The 24159-nt window shown below is 33.2% G+C and overlaps 1 protein-coding gene and 1 pseudogene across 2 annotated transcripts; both read right to left on the bottom strand.

Annotated features, from left to right (window-relative positions):
• LOC139771491 (insulin-degrading enzyme-like) overlaps positions 1 to 6853 on the bottom strand; it is a 42881-nt pseudogene extending 36028 nt beyond the window's left edge.
• On the bottom strand, positions 6667 to 24013 carry LOC139771484 (insulin-degrading enzyme-like). Of its 2 annotated transcripts, none has more exons than XM_071704296.1 (14): positions 23753 to 24013; positions 21906 to 22114; positions 20640 to 21125; positions 18429 to 18625; positions 16392 to 16640; positions 15837 to 16238; positions 15314 to 15426; positions 14769 to 14913; positions 14189 to 14299; positions 13998 to 14118; positions 13665 to 13874; positions 8283 to 8572; positions 7901 to 8113; positions 6667 to 7730 (listed from the first exon to the last, which is right to left on the bottom strand). In XM_071704296.1, the coding sequence occupies exons 2-14, from the start codon at positions 22075 to 22077 to the stop codon at positions 7485 to 7487; spliced, it is 2955 nt and encodes a 984-aa protein (XP_071560397.1). In that variant the 5' UTR covers positions 22078 to 22114; positions 23753 to 24013; the 3' UTR covers positions 6667 to 7484. The 2 variants fall into 2 exon arrangements, with proteins under 2 accessions (XP_071560397.1, XP_071560398.1); XM_071704297.1 differs by lacking the exon at positions 23753 to 24013 and adding an exon at positions 22842 to 23228.
• Positions 24014 to 24159: the final 146 nt, after the last annotated feature.

The raw sequence follows: 24159 nt of genomic DNA, 5'->3' as shown, positions 1-24159 counted from the left end.
TCAACGCGGGCAACCACGGGGAACACGCGTGACGGAGTTCCGGTGCCATAGGATCAGCGCGGACCCTCGAGCAACCTAACCAAGCCGCGTTTCTCGCGGGGGAGCGATAAATAGCGACAGGGGGGTTAGAAAAGCTAGCGGGGGAGCGCGACCATTTTACCGACTCGACGGCGTCCTCGCGCCGATTCCTCGACGCGCCGACGACGACGACGACGACGACGACGGCCACGACCACCACGACGACGACGATGACGACGACGACGACGACGACGACGACGACGACGATGACCACCACGACGACGACGACGACGACGACGATGACCACCACCGACACCACCACCACTACAACGCCGGCGACAATGACGCCGAGACGATGCGGCGAACGCTGGACGATGCGGTCGCACGCGCGACTGTCACTGACACAACGACCAACAACGACGATCTACCGCGCGCGCGGCATGTCAACTCTCGCGCGGAAATCGCGGGATCTCAGAGCCGTGCCGTGCCTCGCCGTACCTCGCCGACGTGCCGTGAGCGCGAGCGATCTCAAAAACAACGGTCCGCCATCTTTTCGGTCGGCCAAAACACCCGTTTTGCGACGATACGTGCGTACTATTTCCCTCCTATACAAACTGACGCACGTGCAAGGGAAGACAGAATCACGCTCAAGGGAAACCTAACCTGAAATTGGCGAATTCGCCGTGAGCTGAAGTCGTGCGCCCGGCGCGCCACAGTGACTGACCAGCCCCGGGTGCTTACTGACTGATTAGCCCCAAACACAAGTTTCAGGTTTGATCGCCCACGAAATATTAGACATCAACGATAATGAAAAAACTACACTGGATTCGTGTTCAGCATGCATTACTCTTTATAATCACGTACCTCGAGATTTGGAGAGCAAATATTATTGCAGATATTACAAAATTTCCACGCGCAGAAAATTTCACTTTCACCTTCCGAAAACACGTTTGCCCTCATAAAAATCATAATACGGCAGGTAACCTGCCGAAACTCCGTTGGTCACATGGGTACCATAAGCAGCGTTTACAATGTTAATAGCGAGTTCGCACAATATACAGGTTCCGAGATATTTGATTTGACACTTCAACCCCGTTGACCTTTTAGCCCCGGTCTCCCCTACACTTACTGTTATTCCATATTTCGTACGAGCAATTTCCCATTTTAAAGATGTTATCTTTACTGTACGTGTATATTCATTTTTATGTATATTAACTATACATGCATATTCATCAAGGAAATCACGAAGTAGGTTGACAAACATATCAGTTAAATTGCAATTGAGAGGATCCATATAGGCGATCGGACTATAAATTAAACACGAACGTTATATATATAATTATAAAAAAAAAACATATTTTCTATCTCTCCCTGAGATTATAGCACCATTTTAATTTATATTTTTTAATTAAGGAGGTATTTTGAAATTACGGCATTCAGAAATATATAAAAATGTACCTACAAATTTAGATTTATTATATTATTGATAACATTTTAGAGGTAATCAATTTTTTATTTTAATTTTATTTAGTACGTATATTAATATGTATGCACACTAATCTCATTATTATAATAATTATAAAAATTAATTCACAATTACAATTTCTATAAGTTGCTAGAATATCTCAAATTCTGATTTAAAATCATCTCGGTATTCCATATTTGATTAGAACAACAATGTATTTTTTACAACACTTATCTCATACCTAACGAAGTGGAAGATCATCGTCGCTTTCTGCACACGAAATACATCATCTTTTTTATACCAAACTTTTACAAACGACGTATCCTTTTTAATAGTAGGAAACTTTTGGTCCTGTAAAATTTTACTTGTTAATATATGTAGAAAATACACAAATGACATCAAAATTGGTGATTTATTAGAGCAAAGGACAATTCCGTATGCAAAAAGCATGTATAAAACATTCTTTGCATTACAATTTTTTTACTTATATTACAATCTTTTGGCTCTGTATTATATAAATTAATCTCTAAGACCCACCGTATGTTTTTATAAAGTTAATATAAATACATGTAATATATATATATTATATATATATATTATATATATATATATTATATATATATATATATATTTAAATAATTATACAATCTAAATCTAAATAATACACCATAATTATTTTTATTATATAAAAAATATGCATAAGAATAGAATTTATTATAAACTACATTAACGTTATATTTTATATCGAGTTTCATATTGTTAGTATCATAAATGGTGTTCAAGGATTAATATTGCGAAAAATGATAATTTTACTTACGTTAGGTTCTGTCTTGATATCAAACTTGATCGGTATAAATTCATTTTTAGAAGGCAATTTCAGATCCGTACTAGAGTCAACGAGATTCCACATTTTCATTGTTTCCTTGGATATCTTCTCTTTCTTATATTTAACGCCATACCATTTCTCAGTTTCATTCGTCATACTTTCGTACGCTTTTGCGGCAACGTAAATTCTAATATTTTGCGGCGTAAAATATTCCATTAGCTCGTCGATCAAAGCCGGTTGCAATTCACGTTGCATCGAAAAGATTTCTTCCATGGGACACTCGTGCAGCAGATAGGCTGTAGTAGCTATGTCATCAGGAGACAAACGGTTTATTTTCTGATAACTATAATACATCTCCATAATTTGCAGTAGTTCTTATAAATATAAAATTTCCATATAACTCCATATGTGGTATACAATATTAAAGTACAAAGTGTCTAGCAAATTGCAATCCTACGACCTGCCGAGCATTCTACGAACGATTATATTATTTTTCACTAATCTATATATGTATATATAATCAAATGTTCCGACTGACTCATCAACGTTCAGCCCAAACCCTTCGCCTAGAAACATGAAATTCGGGGAGTATATTCCTTCCATGACGTAAGCACCCACTAAGAAGGAATTTTTAGAACTTCGAAATCCCCTAACGGGGTGAAAAGGGGTAAAACGTGTTTTCCATATCTCTTAGGCCTGTTGAAATATCGATTTGGTTTTTGCTTACAAATGTTATCCATACAAGTGCTTAAAAACATAATTTAAGATTTTGCCCTAATCAACCCCTAAAAGGGCAAATCTAAATTCGGGGTTGAATTATAGAATCTTTCGCATACCGTAGCGAAGTACGGGCGTATCAAGCTAGTTCCATCAATATCATATTTCCATTTCATCGGTCCATTCTTCTTCAGCATATGGAACATTATTTGAACAATATTTTCTATATTGTTAATACCTTCTTCAGTTAGATCAAATAGAACTCTAAAGAAATACACGCTTGTGTCCACGGAGCACTCTTCAATTTCTATATTGTTACACCAATTCTTGGCCTTTAAAGCCGATAATAATGAACCTTCACCTTTGTGTCCAAGTAAATACTTAATGTAACAGAGAGGCTATGTTAACAAATAAATAATAAACATAAGCTTCAATTAAAATGTGACATAATGATGTATTGTTATATGTACTACAATAATAATTATATGTAGTCAATTAGGAAAAGACAGAGAAAAGAAGAGACAAAGAAATGGAGACAGAGAGAAAATTCTATAAGCATATTTTTATAACTCCTGCAACTATAATGGTCGTGGCCGATTTTCTTATGGCGGGATACCCCCAGCGATATCTGGTTGATTTTCGCACATAAAGTACCTTATGATCCAACACTAAATTACCATTCATACTAGCTTTTAGAACAACGTGTTTCCGAAGTTATGACGTAAAATTCAAAAATCAAAAAGTTTATTTTCGGAACGGAAAAAAGCTAGAACCTTGAAAACAAATTTTTTGATTTTTGAGTTTTACGTCACAACTTCGAAACCACGTTGTTCTAAAAGCTGGTATGAATGGTAATTTATGTGTTGGATCATGAGGTACCTTATGTGTGAAAATCAGCCAGATATCGCTGGGGGTATCCCGCCATACGAAAACCGGCTATGGCCTTTTAAAATACAAACTGTATATATACATATATACATTATATGTGTATGAATTAATGTATACATATAATAATTGTGCAGAGATAGGGGCCACATTTCGATTTCAGTAATTTTGAAATATATTATCACTGTCATTAGCCTGAGTAACCTTTAAAAGGTTTTAACCGGCGATGTTTATTAAGAATTTAAGTTATTAACAATTGCATTGTAGGCTTTTTGGGGAGCATGTAGGGATTGTTGGATTCATTTTTTTTTACTCATTGTCAGTATCATTTGCTGAATCCGAGAAAAATGGCAAAAAAATCGTAGTAAGGGATTGCAGAACATTCGGTAAATTCATTTTAACAACCAATGTTACAGCTACTCTACAATCATCATTATCAAGCAATTATTTGTTGATCAGTCGTTACACTCGTTAATATATAGGGTAATAATCTTGATAACATATTTCAAAATTATTGTGAAATCAGAAAGAGTTTCTATTTCTGCATAATTACTATAATTATATTTAAAAGAACTTAGATAAAATATTCGTATAAACTGTATTAAGCATTAAAGTCAAACGGAAAGTGTATTATATTACCATATCGTCTTCACGCTTTATTTTGGGTAAAGAAAACGAAATGCATAACTCTCTGATATTAAATATCGGAACGTATTTCCACATAGTGTTAAAGTCTTCATCCTTGAATGAATATTCAGAATACATAGAAAGTTCAACTTTCTTGTTTTCTACATTACGAAAGCGTTCTACTACCATATTTTCGAGAACATCTAAACTATCTAAACAAAAAATTTATTTGTAGATGTAAAATACATACGCTACATAAATATGTAACAAAACATTATTATATCTGTTTATGGCAAAAGATATATTTTTTTCAAAAAGACAAATATTATTGGAAATATATTTTACTGTGTATTACAATTAGATATTTCACATTTTGATCAAACCTTTTTTAAAAATATTGATTATAATAATAATATACTGGTTAAAACGAATTATTAGAAAACAATTAAAATTGTATGTAATAATTTCATGGAGACCAATATTTTTACATATTTTCCTTACTTATGTATTGATAATATTCTATTTTTTCTCTTGAAGACAGACAATATGTAAATGTTTAATACAATAACTGGTAATAAAATACATATTATTTTATTAATTATTATTAAAGTTTTATTTATTATAATTTATTACATATTTCAAAATTCAAATATTTTTATATATAACATTATAAAAAGCATTCAAATTTCTAATATTAAAAAGTTTTAAATTATCGTACATTTACCAAGAACACACAGCGACATAATATCTGTAGAATAATATTTCTTATAAAACTCCGATAGTCTATTTATAACGTTAATGTTCTTCTTCTTCGGTATTTCGTCTAATGTCTCTTTATTGCCACAGCCGTATTCAAAATTTAGCTGTGGAAATAAACAGACATTAGACAAAATACGGATTACGGATGATCCGGTCCTATAGATAATTTCTCTAATGCAATAAATCGCCATCTGTCATTTGTTAATTTCTCCTTGTATTCTAAATCTATAGCATTTATCTCCTTCTCTATCAAAGTCTCGTCAAAGAGAGGCGCTATGAAAAACTGCGCAAATCGATCTAAAGCTCCTTTCAACTTGTTCGGAATTATATTGAAGGAATAATCAGTGGAATTTATTCTTGTCGTTGCTAGGCGCGAACCGCCATACTGGTTCAGGTACTCAAGGTAATCATTTCGTTGAGGATTCAGACCTAACATATGCTGGCAAAGGTGCGCTAATCCAGGTAGATCCTTGGGATCGTGCTTGTAGCCTTTTTACAGTACGTTACAGGCTATAAGCACGATCCCAAGGATCTATCTAAATTATATGTGTGTATATTTACGAAATCACAAAATATAACTAAATCTATCCAGAAGAAAATGTAAACAATATTAATAGTGTAGAATGACCCAGGGGAAGGAGAATTGGCGTGTGCACCGCGGCTCGGCGCGAGCCCTCTGCAGTGACGCGCTAATTCTGAATGGGAACGGGGGAACTTTTCAAGAATGAGGTTGACAGTTATTAATTTTTAATAGAATATTAATTAGACACATTTGTTCCCGGCTTCTCAAACAATGCTTGAAATCCAAATTGTAGGATAAAAGGAAAGAAATTAATGATGGCATATATAATTATGCAATAGGTTCAATTTAAATAGAAAAAAATAATATTTTGCACTAATTACATACTTTATTGAAATACAGTTTTGTTTGAAAATATAGAAATAAATAAGATATGTAACATGTAATATAGAAACAAGAAGGTTGACAGCTTAAACTCTTGTCTAGCAAGTTCGGTTCCGACAGTAGTTCCCAAACGCATGTATTTTTAATAAAATCTCCTACGCCAGACACTTTGTGCTCTTTATTCCTATGTCTCCCTCTTCCTCCCTCTCTTTCCCCCTTTTTCTTTCCCTCCTCCTCTCTATTTCGATTAATGTAGAACTCTGACAGCCCTAACTGGGGGATGATAATTCACTTTTTTTACACGAGAATCGATTGCGTAGCTTTCTTATGGCTAACGATTTTTATCGTGCACATTTTTTATTTTGTATAAGAATATATAGAATACCTTCACATGCAACGACAATTTAAATCCGATAATAGTGTAATGTATAATTAATAAAGAGAGGTATTATATATTTGTATACATACGTTAATAACTTATGTATTTGTTCAAATATGAGGGACATAGCACAATTTTAATACATTTGAGGGTTACATTCCTTCTGGCTATCTCAAATGTGAATACAGTTATTATAAGGTTATTTAATATGGCAAAATACTTTTGTTGTGCAAATAAAAAGTTACATAACATCAAATGGTTGAATAATATCATTTCATAGATAATAGACTATTTAAAAATATTAATATAATGAAGATAAAACGAAGATAATGATATAACGAACGATGATATATTTCAAAAAAATGACTTTTTGCATTTCGCAGTATTTAACCCTTAAACACATAACGTCCGTGTTGGTAACGTTAGTTCATAACGGGGGTATGCCATATTCGACTCGAGTATTTCAACTATAACTTCGCGTCCTGTGCATCAATTTTAAACTCTTTTTTTTTTAATTGTGTGCCAAACTGTAAGGAACAAGACCATGTACATGATATTGTTATTTAACGTTTACTTTCAAAGATATTTGCAAATAAGTCGAATAAAATCGTAAGAAAATTTTGCAGAAATCTATTACCGACCCTCGTTGTATGTTTAAGGTTAATAATGTGTATAAATTATACATTATTACTTACTTATCTAATATACAATGATTTCAATTTCATGGAATACACAGAATTATATTACTGTTTTACGCGTGAACGAGATTTGATACAGAAAAATATCGTAATATTAAAAGAGAGAGAAAGAAAGCGAAAGAATTAAAAGCTAGCTTCTCTTTGAAGAAATAACGAAATACATGATAACAAACCAAAACCATTATTATATCATTTCTTCTTACATCTTAGAAGAGCATCTTATAGGGTTTTCTGACAAAATTTTTGTCGATCGGTTCTAGTAAAGGATATAAACTTTGACTTAGCTTAAATGACATTAAAGTGTCAAATTTCTTAATTTTATTATTAGATGAATTATTAGAAGTAACGGTAATTCTTCTAGATGTATCAGGCAAATTCCTTTCCGCTGCCATAGCCGTAGGCATCACATGTACCGACAACTTACGTCGAGTCAACTTGCTAAGTATATTTTCCTAGTGGAGATTATGTTTAAAAAATATAATTAATTTATTATCTATCAAAATCACTTTTCTCACAAATTGTACGTCATATAAAAAGAATTATATTTTCCATTTGTTTTTCTCTATAAAACCTTTTCTTTTTCATTGAATGATATAGTCCGCTTATAAAAATAAGTGGTTACCTTAAAGAATATCAGAAATTGTAGCTTCGTTATTTTATTTAAGTAACGTACTTCAGTATTTACTCGATTGAAATTATATTCTTGTCTTTCAATTTCTTTCCAATATAAAGAGCCTTGACTAGATATCGTGTTGGGTGCCGTCAAATGCAGATACAAATTTAGACTTTTCCTGTGTTTGCCAAACTGCTCATCTGACATAGCAGATATATGGTCCTGAAATGTTGTTATAGTGGTATTAACAATATTTTAATAGAAATATGCTCCAATTACTACGTCACATAACAATTGGAGTGATGAATTGATTCATATAATCATAATATTAGAATATTGCGTGAGAAATTAAAAACATACATGTTGTTATATAAGATCTTATTATACTTACAAACATAAGGTCCATAAATGAATCGATTCGTTCTTCGACATATTGCGGGGGATGGTCACCTCGCACAAAGATTTTCAAATATTGGGTTCCGTTCATCATTCCACATATCTCACTAAATACTGTATAGCCTAATTCCTCCGTGGTCCTTAAGAAATCGACGCAAGGCTGCTTAATAATTTGATTTAAAAGCAATGAAAGCATCCACTTTGATTGTAGACCAGTTTCGTAGTACACTATGGTACTAGAAGTTTTCAGCACTTTATTTTCCTTTTCAAATAGAACGTGGCAACCTACAGTAATTATACATCAATACACAACATTTTACGTACTATTTTGTTAGAAGTATTTTTATTGGCCTATTTCTTTGTATGATTCTAATTGGTTAATACTGCTACTAGTAAGATAATGTCCCTAGTCTATACTGCACCCTATGCACTCTGTGCACTCCTTCTGATGATATACACGTCTTAGTTTTTATATAGTTTCAGTTCGTTTCCGCCTTGCCTTGCCGCAAGCCGCCTGTATCTGCGTTCCTTAAATATATTCGTTATACCAGTAAATTTGTGTAATTTACTCAATAGGTTATGGGCCCAGGGCTTGCCCTACTGCGTGTACGTGGCATAGTGCTCTGAAGTCGTGCTTCGCGTAAAGAATTAGTTTCTTTGACTGTTTTCGCAACCTAAACGACGTGAAGCGCGGGAACGCGGAAAGACAGAAAAATGGCCGACAGAATCGACGTGGCATCGATGAATAAATTCGATGGCAGGAATTATCAACAGTGGAGATTCCAAATGATCTGTGCATTAAAGGCGAAAGGTGTCTACGGTATCACATCGGGAACGGAAACCTTGCCAGATGCAGCAAACGCAGCGGCTCAAGCGATATGGTATAAAAGCGACGCGATCGCAATGTTTACGTTAACGGCGGCAATGGAAACAACTCAGATTACATTGGTCGAGAGCTGTACATCATCGAAGGAAATTCTTGATAAATTGGACTCAGTGTACCAACAAAAATCGGAATTCAACAAAATGATTATTCTCGATCGTTTTCATCAAGTGAAGATGAACTCAGACGAAACCGTGGCGCAGTACGTAGCTAGAGTGGAAAACATGGGTCGTCGGGTGAGAGAGACAGGAGAGACACTAAGCGACGCAGCCATCATTACAAAAATTCTTGGTACGTTGCCCATGAAGTATAGAAACTTTCGTCAAGCTTGGCTTTCAATGGACGACGCAAGACAGACGTTGCCAAATCTCACGGCGAGACTGCTAGATGAAGAAGCCAACCTAACCTCTACGGAAGAACAAGAAAATGCGTTTCTCGTCTCTTCAAGTAAACAGAAGACCACTCAATCCACAAATAAAAGCGAGGATAAATCGAATAAGAAGAGATTTGATAAGAGTAAAGTGATATGTTATAATTGTCGTAAAAAGGGACATTTTGCTCGACATTGCCGTAGCGCGAAGAAGACCACCACTGAAGATCAAAAATCACAGCAAGAGAATAGTTCGGCGTTCAATGTCGAATATCAAAGCGTTTCATACGGAGCATCTGAATCAGAAGAGAACAAGTGGATTATAGATAGTGGAGCGTCTGCCCACATGACTTATCGACGAGAATTCTTCTCAGAATTTGAAGAAACAAATAAAAATAATGTTGCACTTCCTAATAAACAAGAATTAGAAATAAAAGGTATCGGTACTATTAAAATAGAGAAACTCATCGATGGAAGATGGTACGAGTCAACTATAACGAATGTTTTGTACGTTCCGGAATTACGAAGAAATCTATTATCTGAGGGAGTACTAACCAAGAAAGGCATGAAGATACTAAAAGAAGAGAACTCAGCTAAAGTATTCGATCGAGAAAGACTTGTCGCGTGTGCAGTCCGTGAATCGAATAACCTCTACACAATGATGTTTCGAACAATACTTGCTCCGGAAGCAAATGTAGTTTCGCGCGGGGATTTAAGACTATGGCATGAACGTCTTGGACATGTCAACGTAAAATACTTGCGTGAGATGATCGAAAAGGATCTCATTAAAGGTGTAAAAATAACGGACATAAAAGACTTTTTTTGTGAAGGATGTCAATACGGGAAGCAACACAAATTGCCTTTTTCTTCAAGTAAACAAAGAAAAACTGTACCAGGTGAACGTATATATTGTGACTTATGTGGTCCGATGGAAACGGCATCTATCAGTGGAGCGAAATACTACATTTTATTCAAAGATGATGCCTCAGCCTTTTGTACTGTAATGTTTATTAAACATAAATCTGACAGTCTCGAATGTTTTAAGAAATACGTCAACTTATCTAAAAATAAATTCGGTAGATCAATAAAAGTTTTTCACACAGACAATGGTACCGAATTTTGTAATTTCGAGTTTCAGGATTATCTTTCGAGACAGGGTATTCAGCACGAGACGACAGCGCCATACACTCCCGAGCAAAACGCCAGAGTGGAACGGGAAAATAGAACGGTCGTTGAGAGTGCTCGGTCCATGCTATATACGAGGGACTTACCAAAGAATTTATGGGCCGAAGCAGTTAATACTGCTGTATACGTATTAAACAGAACTCCTACGACACAGACTCCCAACTCAACACCCTTCGAGACATGGTACGGTAAGAAACCATCATTAGATCACATCAGACTGTTCGGCAGCGAAGCGTACGTATTTGTTCCAAAACAAAGTCGCACCAAATTGGAACCTAAAGGAAGAAAAGTGATTTTAGTTGGATATGATAAAGATTCAACAAATTACAGATTATTCGATCCAATAAGTAAAAAAATTACGATTTCAAGAAACGTAACTTTTAATGAGGCGACTGAGGTGAAACTTCCGAGAAGAAACACAGTTTTGGTTCATCTAGAAGATTACAGAGATGAGAATATTCAACCGCTGGAAGAAAATAAAGACGTAAATGCTCAAGAAGACAAGCAGCAACCTGTAGAAAAACCAGGACAATCACAGGATAAAGTGCAACTGGAAGATAAAAAACGAGTATTACGACCTAGAGAAACTTTACATCCTCCAAATCGCTATGAAGCTAATTTTGTAGAAGCTGATATACCGATGACTTTTAATGAAGCTGTGTGCAGTCCAGATTCGAAAAAATGGATGGCAGCAATTGCAGAAGAACTAGAAGCCTTGAAACAAAATGATACGTGGGAGCTAGTTCCTTTACCTCCTGACAAAAGATGCATCACTTCGAAATGGGTATTTAAGGTAAAAAGGCATCCAAATGGTCAAATTCAACGTTACAAAGCAAGACTCGTGGCAAGAGGTTTTGATCAAATTGAAGGAGTTGATTATACGGAAACCTTTGCACCAACAACGAGGTATGATACAATTCGAGTCTTACTTGCTTTATCTGTGTCTAAAGATCTCAAGATATTACAGTTTGATGTTAAAACTGCATTTCTTCATGGTGAACTGGATGAAGAAGTTTATATGGAGGTCCCTGAAGGAGTGATGGAGTCGACGAATTTAGCTTGCAGATTGAAGAAAGCCTTATATGGGCTGAAACAAGCATCTCGATGCTGGTATCTCAAACTTAATGATTTTCTCAAGAATCATGGTTTTCGTCAATGTCAGGCTGATAAATGCATTTATATTGGAATATTCGAAGGTCGTATAGTATTGATCGGTGTCTATGTGGATGATGGTATTGTCCTTGCAGAGGATGAGGAAACAGCAATGAAGATAATCAGCGCATTAGAACAAACTTTTCAAGTTACAGTAGGCGAACCAGAGTATTTTCTTGGAATGGAAATAAAGCAAGACAAGAAAACTGGGTCGATATTTCTTCATGGAACTGGATACATTGATCGATTAATCAAGAAATTCAACATGGAAGACGCAAAAACAAAGAGTGTGCCAGCTGATCCGCACGTGATATTAACTTGTAATCCGGAAACAGAAGAAGATGATCTCGAAGATAAAGTACCCTACAGAGAGGCGATTGGATCGCTTATGTTCGCAGCTTTAACTACAAGACCGGATATCATGTTTGCGACGAATCTCCTTAGTCGTTTTCAAACTAATTACAATGGAAGTCACTGGAAAGCCTTAAAATGCATTATAAGGTATCTGAAGGAAACACGTGATTTTGGGATCTTATACAGTAAGGACAACAAAGATGAAAAATTAGTCGGATACTCTGATGCTGACTATGCCAACGACAGAGAGACCAGACGTTCAACAACAGGATATGTTTTCCTAATGTGTGGAGGCCCAGTCACCTGGGCATGTCAACGACAGAAGTCCGTATCCTTATCCACAACGGAGGCGGAGTATATGGCAGCATCAAATGCCACCAGAGAAGCAGTATGGTTAAAACAACTATTACTAGAAATTGGAGAAGGACAGACCAACGCGACTACACTGTACATTGACAATCAAAGTACTATTAAATTAATACAGAATCCAGTTTTTCATAAAAGGTCTAAACACATAGACGTTGCTTATCATTTTATAAGAGAGAAGTACGAGAGTAACGTGATAGATGTTAAATATATTCCAACGACAGAGCAATTAGCAGACATATTTACAAAGGCTTTGCCTAAGATTGTTTTTCAGAATATTCGCTCTCTTCTTAACATAAGAAACAAATAAGCGTATAAAGTTATTAGTATTAATATTTTTTATGTGTCATTTGAAGTCTAATATTTGCGTTTTTATTCATAAAAGATTTGCGTTTTAGTATGTAATCTCTATTAGTTTTAAGAGATCTCATGTGATAGTTAGCAGATATTTTTGGGTTATTTTTTTTAAAAATAGGCATCAAAATAGTGGGAGTGTTAGAAGTATTTTTATTGGCCTATTTCTTTGTATGATTCTAATTGGTTAATACTGCTACTAGTAAGATAATGTCCCTAGTCTATACTGCACCCTATGCACTCTGTGCACTCCTTCTGATGATATACACGTCTTAGTTTTTATATAGTTTCAGTTCGTTTCCGCCTTGCCTTGCCGCAAGCCGCCTGTATCTGCGTTCCTTAAATATATTCGTTATACCAGTAAATTTGAGTAATTATACATCAATACACAACATTTTACGTACTATTTCATATAAAAAATATTAACTCACTAAAAAGCTAATGTTGGAACAAATTGTAATTCTGATAAAATAACATTAATAATAAATATTTTTTCTTATATTTTTAAATATCTATTTTCTATATGGATTGAAATAATTTGTTTTTTATTTTTTTCTTTATTTCCATAATAATCGTAATTGCAGCATAAGGTCATTGGAAGAAACAATAAAATATTTATATTAAAACTATGTTCCATAATATAAACTGAAATTCTTTAAGCATATAAATTCTTTTAAATTATCAAAAATAAGATTTGGTCGTATCGAGCTTACCATTTTCTAATTTAATTTCACGATACAATACTAATTGCTTTTGCAACAAGGGTACCATGTGAGGCATTCTTATAGTTTTTAATTTAGACTCAATTAGTTCACCTATATCTCTAGCTTCCTCTTCAGTCACGTTACCATATATTAAGCACTCCACATGCATTTTGTTGAATAACTTTAGTATAAAGAGCTCGAGTCTATTAATACTTAGATCTATATATCACAGAAATTTAATACATATTATTAATAAGTGCTTTAGTCGTGCTAAGGACTAAAAACAATTTTGAAGAAACAAGAAAAATGATTTTAAACAGAAAAATATTAATATTCTTTTACACTTATCAGCAGCAGATTTCAATAATTCATCATTAAGCCATTGTTGTTCTGTCAACAGCATTTCAAGATAATTCTCTGTGTTACAATATAATGCATCGTGATTTTCGAAGTACTTGATATTCTGTAAGCCATTTCAGATGAATTTAATGTTCAATTAAATTAATGAAATTGACTACATTAATTATACATACACATTCTTTTAGGATTTTAAACCACATCGGATCAATCGTAAAATTTATCATTTGGTCTATGCTTCTTTCTAACAAAACACGTTGCTTGTCGTCGTAACCATCTATTACAAGCTAATAAAATAATTCGTTTTCTCTTAGATTATATGGAGGGGTTAAAGCCATAGTGGTGTAAGTCACTTTTTTTAACCTATCGAGTTAAGTTCATAGATGCAGTCTACACATGCAGATATGTTGAAAAAAGAAGAAAAAAAAAGTGGTCAAAAAAATTGACTTACACCACTATGGCTTTAACCCCTCCATATATGCTTTTATATAAAACATTAAATTAATTATTTATAAAACATTCCGTAAACTTTATTAGAACATTACAGAAATATAACTGGTCATATTTACGAATAATAATAATTATTAATAAGAAATGAAATCTGAATCCTAAATAAGTAATATTCGATGTACATGAAAAAGTAGATATATGTTTAAACATTATTAATAACATTAACAAGTTAAATAATAATTTATTCGAATAAATCTATTTAAATAATATACAATATTTTATTAATGTTATTATATTTATACTTACATTTATTCCATATTTCGTACCAGTAATTTGCCATTCTATACCAGCTAAATTAGCTACATATGTATATTTTTTAAGGGACTCACGAAGTAGGAAAACAAACATACGAGTCAAATTGGAACTGAGAGGATCCATGTAGGCGATTGGACTATAAATTAACGACAACACGAACATTATTTGTAATTATAAAAAAACATTTTCTGTCTATTACATGAGAAGAGATTATAGCACCATTTTAATTTATATTCTTTAACTAAGGAGGTATTTTGAAATAACGGCATTCAGAGATATATAAATGTACAAATTTAGATTTATCTTATTAATGATAACATTTTAGAGGTAATTAATTTATTATTTTAATTTTATTTAGTACGTATATTAATATATATGTATACTAATCTCATTATTATGATAATTAAATAAATTAATTCACAATTGCAATTTGTATAAGTTGCTAGAATATCTCAAATTCTGATTTAAAGTCATCTCAATATTCCATATTTGATTAGAACAACAATGTATTTTTTGCAACCACACTTATCTCATACCTAACGAAGTCGAAGGTCATCGTCGCTTTCGGTACATAAAATTTATCATCCTTTTTATGCCAAACTCTTACAAACGGTGTATCCATTACAATAATAGGAATAAACCTTGGTACCTATAAAGTTTCACCTTTTAATATGTGTAGAAGATACAAATATGACATCAAAATTGGTGTTTTATTAGGGCAAAGAACAATTCCGTGTGCAAAAGTGAGCATGTGTAAAACATTTTTTGGATTACAACTTTTTTACTTGTATTACAGTCTTTTGACTCTATGTTACGTAAATTAATCTGTAAAACTGTATATATATATATACATGTATATTAACAGTACACCATAATTATTTTTATTATATAAAAAATATGCTTAAGCTAGAATAGAATTTATTATAAACTACATTAACATTTTATATTTTATATTAAGTTTCATGGCATGGTTCATGCTTCATGGAGATTTTGCTTACTGTTAGTATCACGAAGTGGTGTTCAAGGATTAATATTGCGAAAAATGATAATTTTACTTACTGTAATCTTGATATCAAATTTGGTCGCTATAAATTCATTTTCAGGGGGCAATTTCAGTTCCGTGCTATACTCAGCGCATTCAACATTTCCACAGCGTTTCCACATTTCCATTGTTTTCTGGGATATCTTTTCTTTTTTATATTTAACGCCATACCATTCCTCTGTTTTATTCGTTATACTTTCGTACCCTTTTGCTGCAACGTAAATTCTAATATTTTGCGGCGTAAAATAATCCATTAGCTCTTCGATCAAATCTGATCGCCATTCACGCCATTGCTCCGAAAAGATTTCTTTCACGGGACACTTGTGCAGCCGACGGGCTATGCTAGATATGTCCTCATGAGACAAACAGTGTATGTTCTCATTATAACTATTATTTATTTCCGAAATTTTCTGAATTTCCTATAAATGTAAAATTTCCATAGTATATAACTCCATATAACTCCATATGTGATATACAATATTATAATATTAAAGTACAAAGTGTTTAGCAAATTGCAATCCTACAATCTGCCGAGCATTCTACGAAAGATTATATTATTTTTCACTAATTACTTTATAGATCCATTTTTGCGGTCCCTTCTTTTTCAGCATATTGATATATTGGAACATTATTTGAACAATATCATCTACATGGTTAATACCTTCCTCAGTTAAAGCAATTATAACTCTAAAGAAAGGTATGTTTGGGTCATCAAAATCATTTCCAGCTACTATAGTGTTACACCAACCCTTGGCCTTTAAAGCCGATGATAATGAACCTTCGCTTTCGTGTTTAAATAAATGCTCAATATATTCGAGAGGCTATGTTAACAAAGAAACAATAAACATAAGCTTCAATTAAAATGTGATGATAATGAACCTTCGCTTTCGTGTTTAAATAAATGCTCAATATATTCGAGAGGCTATGTTAACAAAGAAACAATAAACATAAGCTTCAATTAAAATGTGACATAATGATGTTTCATTATATGTACTACAATAATAACAATTATGTGTAATCAATTAGGAAGAGATAGAGAAAAGAAGAGAGAAAGAAATGGAGAAAGAGAGAAAATTTTATAAGCATATTTTTATAACTTCCGCAATTATATATACATACACATAAAATTTTACAATACAACTGCATATTGTATACATATATATATTATATGAATTAATATATACAGGATGTCCCAATTTTTTGCGGACGAATTTTTAGTAGTATGTTTTATGAGCAGAAATAAGAAAAAAATGTTATATAAACATTAGGTCCTAAAATGCTTTATTAGAAAGTTATAGCAAAAATATGAATTATATATGTAAAAAACAATTTAACTTAAGTTTGCATTTTAAAGTGCTGCCTGCCCATACCAATACAAGATGTACATCCATCTAAATGTATCCACATGTGTTGGCGAAATAGTAAAAGTATATCTTCGAAAGCAATCGTTAAATTGTTGCTAAGAAAGTTCAAAAAATAATGTGAACTTAAACGTTCTGGTAAGAAATGGAAGTTAATTAGCACATCGTTGTACATGCCCATTCATATATTGCAGTTCAATTGACGTTGAAAAGCTGTTTCTCGAACAGCATATGAATTTTCGTATGACCATGGTTGTTACGAAAATTGAAAACACCGCCTCTCGTAAATGTAGCTCTCTATAATAAATGTCAAGGTCAAGATTGCAGGAGATTCTCCCCTAAGCTAAATAATTACCACCTCATCTAACGGCGTAACATTTATGTACGACGTGTCACTTCTTCAATACGAAATTTTAACTTTTGCTATAACTTAATAATAAAGCATTGTAGGACCTACGTTTATATAACATTTTTCTTATATTTCTGCTCATAGAACATTTTATTAAAGTTTGTCTAAAAAAACTTGGGACACTTTGTATGATAATGGCAATTATGCAGAGAGAGGACCACTTTTCGATTTCAATAATTTTGAGATATATTATCAAGGTCCTTAGCTTCAGCAAATTTTAAAAGGCTTTAACTAGCGATGTTTATTAAAAATTTATTAACAACACAAATTTATGAGTAGAACGTAATTTTTTGACACTATATATATTTAAAAATGAATTTACACTTTGCCGAAACTTATATTTTTCTCTTTTTTTGTTCCCTATGCGTATCAGAAACGCGCATGGGCCTCGCTTTGCGTGGAAAGTTGAAGACCCATGTGGAACCATTTTGCGTTAATGATATGTGTGCTACAGAGAAAATCTGAGATGTGGAGGGGGGGGGGGCAAAGACTCTTCTCTCCTACTTATACATGTGTTATTTTGTAATACATATTAGCAAATTATGTCTTCCATTGCTGAAAACAACTGTTACATTTTCAAAACTTTTTTTGTTAATAACTTGTTGATGAACAATGACCACCGACTAAAACTTTTTAAATTATATATATTATATTTGTTGGTTACACGTTACTTCATTAATAAGCTAATGACTTTGATAATATATTTCAAAATTATTGAAATAGGAAAGAGTCCCTATCTTTCTGCATAATTACCATAATTATATTTAAAAGAACTAAGATAAAATATTCGTATAAATTGTATAAAGCATCAAAGCCAAAGGGAAAGTATATTATATTACCATCCGGTGTTTATACAGCTTTTTAGGAAAACAAAACGAAATGTGTAACTGTTTGATATCACATATCGGAACGTAGTACAATATAGTGTCTTCATCCTTCAGTGATGGACATCCAAGATCCTTAGAAAGTATAACTTCCTTGTTTTTTACATTACGAAAGCGTTCTACTACCATATTTTCGAGATCACCTAAACCATCTAAACAAAAAATGTATTCGTTGATGTAACATACATATGCTAGATAAATATGTAACAAACAATTATTATATATGTTCATGGCAAAAGATATAATTTTTTTCAAAAAGACAAATATTATTGGAAATATATTTTACTTTGTATTACAATTAGTTATTTCACATTTTGGTCGAATTTTTTTTAACCTTTTGAGGCCACACCGGGTGGCGGCCACCCCGACCAAATTTCAAGACCCGATATTTTTAATTCTTGATTTTTTATCTTAGTTATTTTTTCTGATATATTTATGTAATATTTGTTAATAAAAATACTTTAGTTTACTTTTAATTAGGAGTACATAAATTAAAATGTGAAAATACGCGTTTGCTTTATCTACTCAAAATCTCAACTTCGATCCTCCAAGTAATTGTTTTTTGGAACGCCCATATAAAACATATTTTTTTCCTTAAAATAACACATTTTACGTAATTTCTTAAATGAGCGCTACTTAATATCGAATCTTTAAAAAAATACGAATTTTTAAATTAAAAAAGTCATTTTGCCAAATTTTTCTTTTTCGATTTTTTAATAAAAATTGGGAGCACATTTCGGGTTTTGCATCATACATATTTTTTTAACAATACCCTTAAGATGTTTCATGAATTTTTACACATTTTTGCACATTAATTAAAATTATGAGACTTTGAATCCGTCTGAGTGGCGACCACCCCAGGATGGCCGGGGCGTATTAAAAAGAGAGGTGTGGCCTCGAAGGGTTAAAAATATTGATAATAATAATAATAATATACTGGTTAAAACGAATTTAGAAAACAATCAAAATTTTATGTAGCAATTTTATGAAGACCAATATTTCAACATATTTTCCTTACTTATGTATGTACTGATAAGATTCTATCTTGAAGATTCTCTCTTGAAGATAAGATAATATGATATTTAATACAATAACTGATAATAAAATGTGCATTAATTCATTAATTATAAAAATTTCATTTATCATCATTTAGTAGGGGAGAGTTGCCGAATGCTTACCGGTCGCCTAAATCGTACCTCATCAATATTTTATTATATTATTACTTAATATAAGCAACATTTAGTAACAAAAATGTGAAATAAATGAGAAATGAGTAATATAGACAACAATTTAACATGACATTCAGAGCACAGATTATATCTTGTTTTGTGCGTGCTAACAACGTATAAAAATTTCAGATACAACTGATGTAAATTTTTGATCAATTTATATAACTAATAATAATGTAATAATACAATTTTATTATCAATTTTTACATTTTTATAAAAAAAGGTTTAGTCGAATATTTTACGTCCTTTGCATATGTATATTTGCAATTATTATAATGATTATATATATATATATATATAAATCGATATTTTTATAAAATCTACCAAGTTTCCTAAATTGTATCATAAAATTTCCTATATCGTGCCGGTACAATCTAGAAATTTGTGCTGTATACTCATGCGCACACATCTCTACGTTACGTGACATAATTTAAATTATGTTAACACGACAGTGACGTCCTTATCTTTTCATTATTGTGATTTATTAATTATTAAGTACTTAATCCTTTTTTGATAAATTATTAGTAAAATAGGTATAAGTTAATTATTTCTTTCATTAGTCTTATATTTTTAATTATTTTTATTTATAAACTCGATACTTTCAAGGAGGATATGATTTAAAAGACCCGTTGCGACCGGTTGCCTAAATCGTACCTTTTGCAGCATGTTACGAAAAGACTTATAACAAATTAATTTGTTATTGGTGAAAGGTCAAACATGTAATAATAGGTGTCTAAAACATCAAGCTATAATTTCTAACGTTTGTTTGCGTACAAATCACTACTAAATGGGAAATATGATAAAAAATAACTTAAGTGGTACACATTCGGCAACTCTCCCCTACTTATTCCAAAATTCAAATATTTTTATACATGCATAACAGTGTAAAAAGCATTTAAATGTTTTAATCATAAACAGTTCTAAATTATCGCCGTACCTTTACCAAGAATACACAGCGACATAATATTTGCAGAATAATATTTCTCATAAAAGTTTTCCAGCCTATCTTTAATGTTAATGTTGTCTAATGTCTTTTTATTGCCTAAGATGAATTTTGAATACGGATGATCTGGTTTTATAGAAAATTTCTCTAATCCCATAAATCGAAATTTGTCATCCGTTAATTCTTCGTTGTATTTTGAATGTATAGCTCCTTTTATCACCTTCTCTATCAAAGTCTGGTCAAAAAGAGGCGCTTTGAAAGACTGCGCAAATCGATCTAAAGCTTCTTCCAACTTCTCCGGAATTATATTGAACCAATAATTAGTGAAGTTTAAGTACACATTTGCATTGCTCCTACCGCCATACTGCGATAGGAACTCATCGTAATCATTTTGTTTACGATATGTCTTTGTTCCCATATCTAACATATGGGAGCAAAGGTTCGCTAATCCAGGTAAGTCATCGGGATCGCGATTGTAGCCTGTAACATATTTTATCTCTAGTTAAATAATTTCTGAAATTGATAATATGGAACATTAATTAACCCTTTTGGTACGGAGAGTGACTATAGTCACTGTCCATTATACTGCTCGTTGCGGCCGAGCAGTGACTATATAGTCACTGTCCACATGCTGCTCACTGCGGCCGAGCAACTTAAAATGTTAATTTGAAATGCTTCTGTTTATACATTTTTTAAATTGTTCTTGTTATTGAGTTTTATTACATATAATAATTGAAGGCGTTGAACGTCGAGTGCCTCTCGGCCGAATCGCGTATATCGGCGGATCGACGCTTCGACCACTGGAGGGCCGTTCGCGTCCCGGTCGCTCCGTACCGAAAGGGTTAACAGAAACATATTAATCTTTGATTATATATATACGCAAAATCACAGAATATAACTAAATCTATCCATAAGAAAATGTAAGCAATATTAATAATGAGGAATAATTCAGAAGAAGGAGAATACATAAACTGCACATCAAAACATTGAATTTATAGGTATACAGAAAATATAGAATGTTATTAAGCAAATTACGGATCAAATTACAAAGACCTAAATGTTAATACATTAAAGTATATTAAATACTCGTATATTAGTAACTTTCTAATGAAAATGTTATTTATCCTTTGACGATATATTCTTTTGTGACAATTTATAATTTATGCACAGTATGATTTCATAAGAAAGTTTATGTAGGTAAGTATTGCTAGAAACATCAAGTTAATGCATAAAATACAGAAATAATATACATGTAATTACCGATATTAACGTTCATTGCAGCAGTACTGATGTCAGTTGATGGATCGCTTATTAAAAGAATTTTCATTTTATTTTTAAGTACTAAGCCTCTGTACTCTTTACGGTCATTATCTGCATGTTTTATGTTATCGAATCGCTTCTTCACATAGGAATTCTTCACATCAGTCGACATGTTGGTCACCAGTGCCGCAGACTCGAAAATATTATTTCTAAACGTGAAGAAAATACAAAAAAAAACTTGAAGGATATATGAAATTGTCAATTTATTATATCTATACAACAACGATGCTGAAAAATATTGTAACAAAAAATAATTATAACTTTTTAAGAATTATTCGCACAATAGTCTGTGCTCGAGCGAAGGAAAGGAAAAGAGACCTTCGAGATTCACTGTGAATGCGGAAATTATAGATTATAATCGTCTAAAAGTTGTATTTACACAGTCTTAAAATAAATATTTATTTACAAAATATGTACAAGTTAATCAACCCGAGAACGCGCGGGCGCGGGCGCTGGAGCTACTTAAACAACCAACCAAGTGTCAAAAAATGAAGCTCACTTCACAGTAATTTATATGTGCTTCTTTCGTTTTTCAAATATTTATTTGCTTTTTCTTTACTTTTCTCGGAAAATATTGAATAAATCTGTATACGTATTGTCCTCAAATACTGCTAAATTATATAGCAATCCAAAATATGCAATATATAATTATAATAACAATGAGATTAATTGGGGTGTATAAAAGTAGCCCCAGGCACCAGGTAACCGTTTTTTTTTTAAATGAAGTGCCCGTTCTCGGGTTAACAGCGAGCGGCGGAAAGCAATCGCGCTTCCGCGAATGATGGAATAATGTTCGATTCCACGAATCGCGGACTTTAAACCTGTGAGAATATCTAGACTTGGCGAGTCATCGCTAAAACCTCTTTTGAAAATTACCGAGCAAACGAAAAGACACGTAATCTTCTTCGAAACCCAATAAAATCACACACTGTTGCAACTAAAGACTGGAGATCGAGTGCGAGCCCGCGCGCGAAGGTCCGGAGTTTTTCCTCGCGAATTTCGCATGTTTCTCAAACCTCGGACCTCTATCAACGAGCCCAAAAATTTACCGGGCCAATCGGTTGTCGACAGCCCGAGATATCAGTTAATTTTCCAAGTGTTAACGACTCGGCTGATCTCGGAGTCGACAACCTATCAGCTGTTGTTGTATACCGACCGTTTGCTTTGCCCCTAGTGTTTACCTCGCACTGAGTCCCCGAGTCCAAGTATAGTGAGTCTGCATGACACAGGCAAAAACGAGACATTGTTTTTCTTTTTTTGGGGAAATATGCCGTCTATTCCCCAAGCGAAATTAAGCTGTTAGATTTTAGAATATTATTTACGCCGTTTAACGTCGCGAAAACCATGTAAATTTGTAGGAAAGATTTATCAATATTTTAAGGCGGGATTTTTATTAAACGGCATAGAAAAAAAAGGTTTGATTTTGAACAGTATTTTTCGGAAAATTTCTGACACTGAGTCATAAAATAAGATATCAATAATATCAAATGTTACATAAAACGTTGAATAAAAACATTAAAATGTTGCACATTAATGCCAGCAAGTTTCACATTCGCCGATCTTTCTGAAAATGAAGAAGGTTTTATCTGGAACGTTTCAAGCGAGTAATACTTTTTGTTTTTTATAAAAATAAACGCTAACGGCAAGCACCTTTATTAATAGTTCCTGAACTTTAATATCTGATTTTTATTATTGCATGTGTGATTAAGGTCGCGCGCGATTTTGCGGTGATGGATATGAAGTGCAAGTGCAGAAGTAAATAAGAAGAAAAATTTGTTAAAACTTACGGTCTATTCGCGATACACTATACTGAGCGGTGGCTAGATTTCCAAGACCGGTGGAAGCCTGGATCTCGCACTGCGGATGCAATCTAGCTCGGTGGAATTATCACAACAATGATAGTTTAATCGGAAGATCTGTCAGATCGAACGTACGAATTACACGGACTCTGTAGGCTCACAATCAGCGAAAGCGGGGTGGAAAAAGATCTCTGCTGCGAACTGCTACGCGCTACTGTCGTGAATACGTGACTGTAACGTGCGTGTCGCGATCCTACCCGCGCGCTTTTATTTACTCGACCTTCCAGAGGATTCTCGATAATGATTTGCCGATTTTAGGCTCAAGGCAAGGGATTTACCTTTACGTCTGATGGATTTTGTGTCTCGCGATTCGCGTGCGAGGCGATCCGCGCCGG

The sequence above is a fragment of the Temnothorax nylanderi genome, unplaced genomic scaffold, assembly GCF_030848795.1.
Source record: "Temnothorax nylanderi isolate EJ_2023f unplaced genomic scaffold, tnyl_v1.0 TNYL_tig0040_pilon, whole genome shotgun sequence".
NCBI lineage: Eukaryota > Metazoa > Arthropoda > Insecta > Hymenoptera > Formicidae > Temnothorax > Temnothorax nylanderi.
Note: the sequence above shows the minus strand (reverse complement) of the source record. Positions and strands in the feature narration are given on the sequence as shown.

Coding starts and splice junctions, on each gene's coding strand:
- LOC139771484 (XM_071704296.1), bottom strand. CDS start 22,077: ATGTCGACTGATGTGAAGAATTCCTATGTGAAGAAGCGATTCGATAAC. Junction 16,239..16,391: donor CGCAAAAATGGATCTATAAA/GTAATTAGTGAA, acceptor TTACATTTATAG/GAAATTCAGAAAATTTCGGA. Junction 13,875..13,997: donor GAAATCTGCTGCTGATAAGT/GTAAAAGAATAT, acceptor TGTGATATATAG/ATCTAAGTATTAATAGACTC.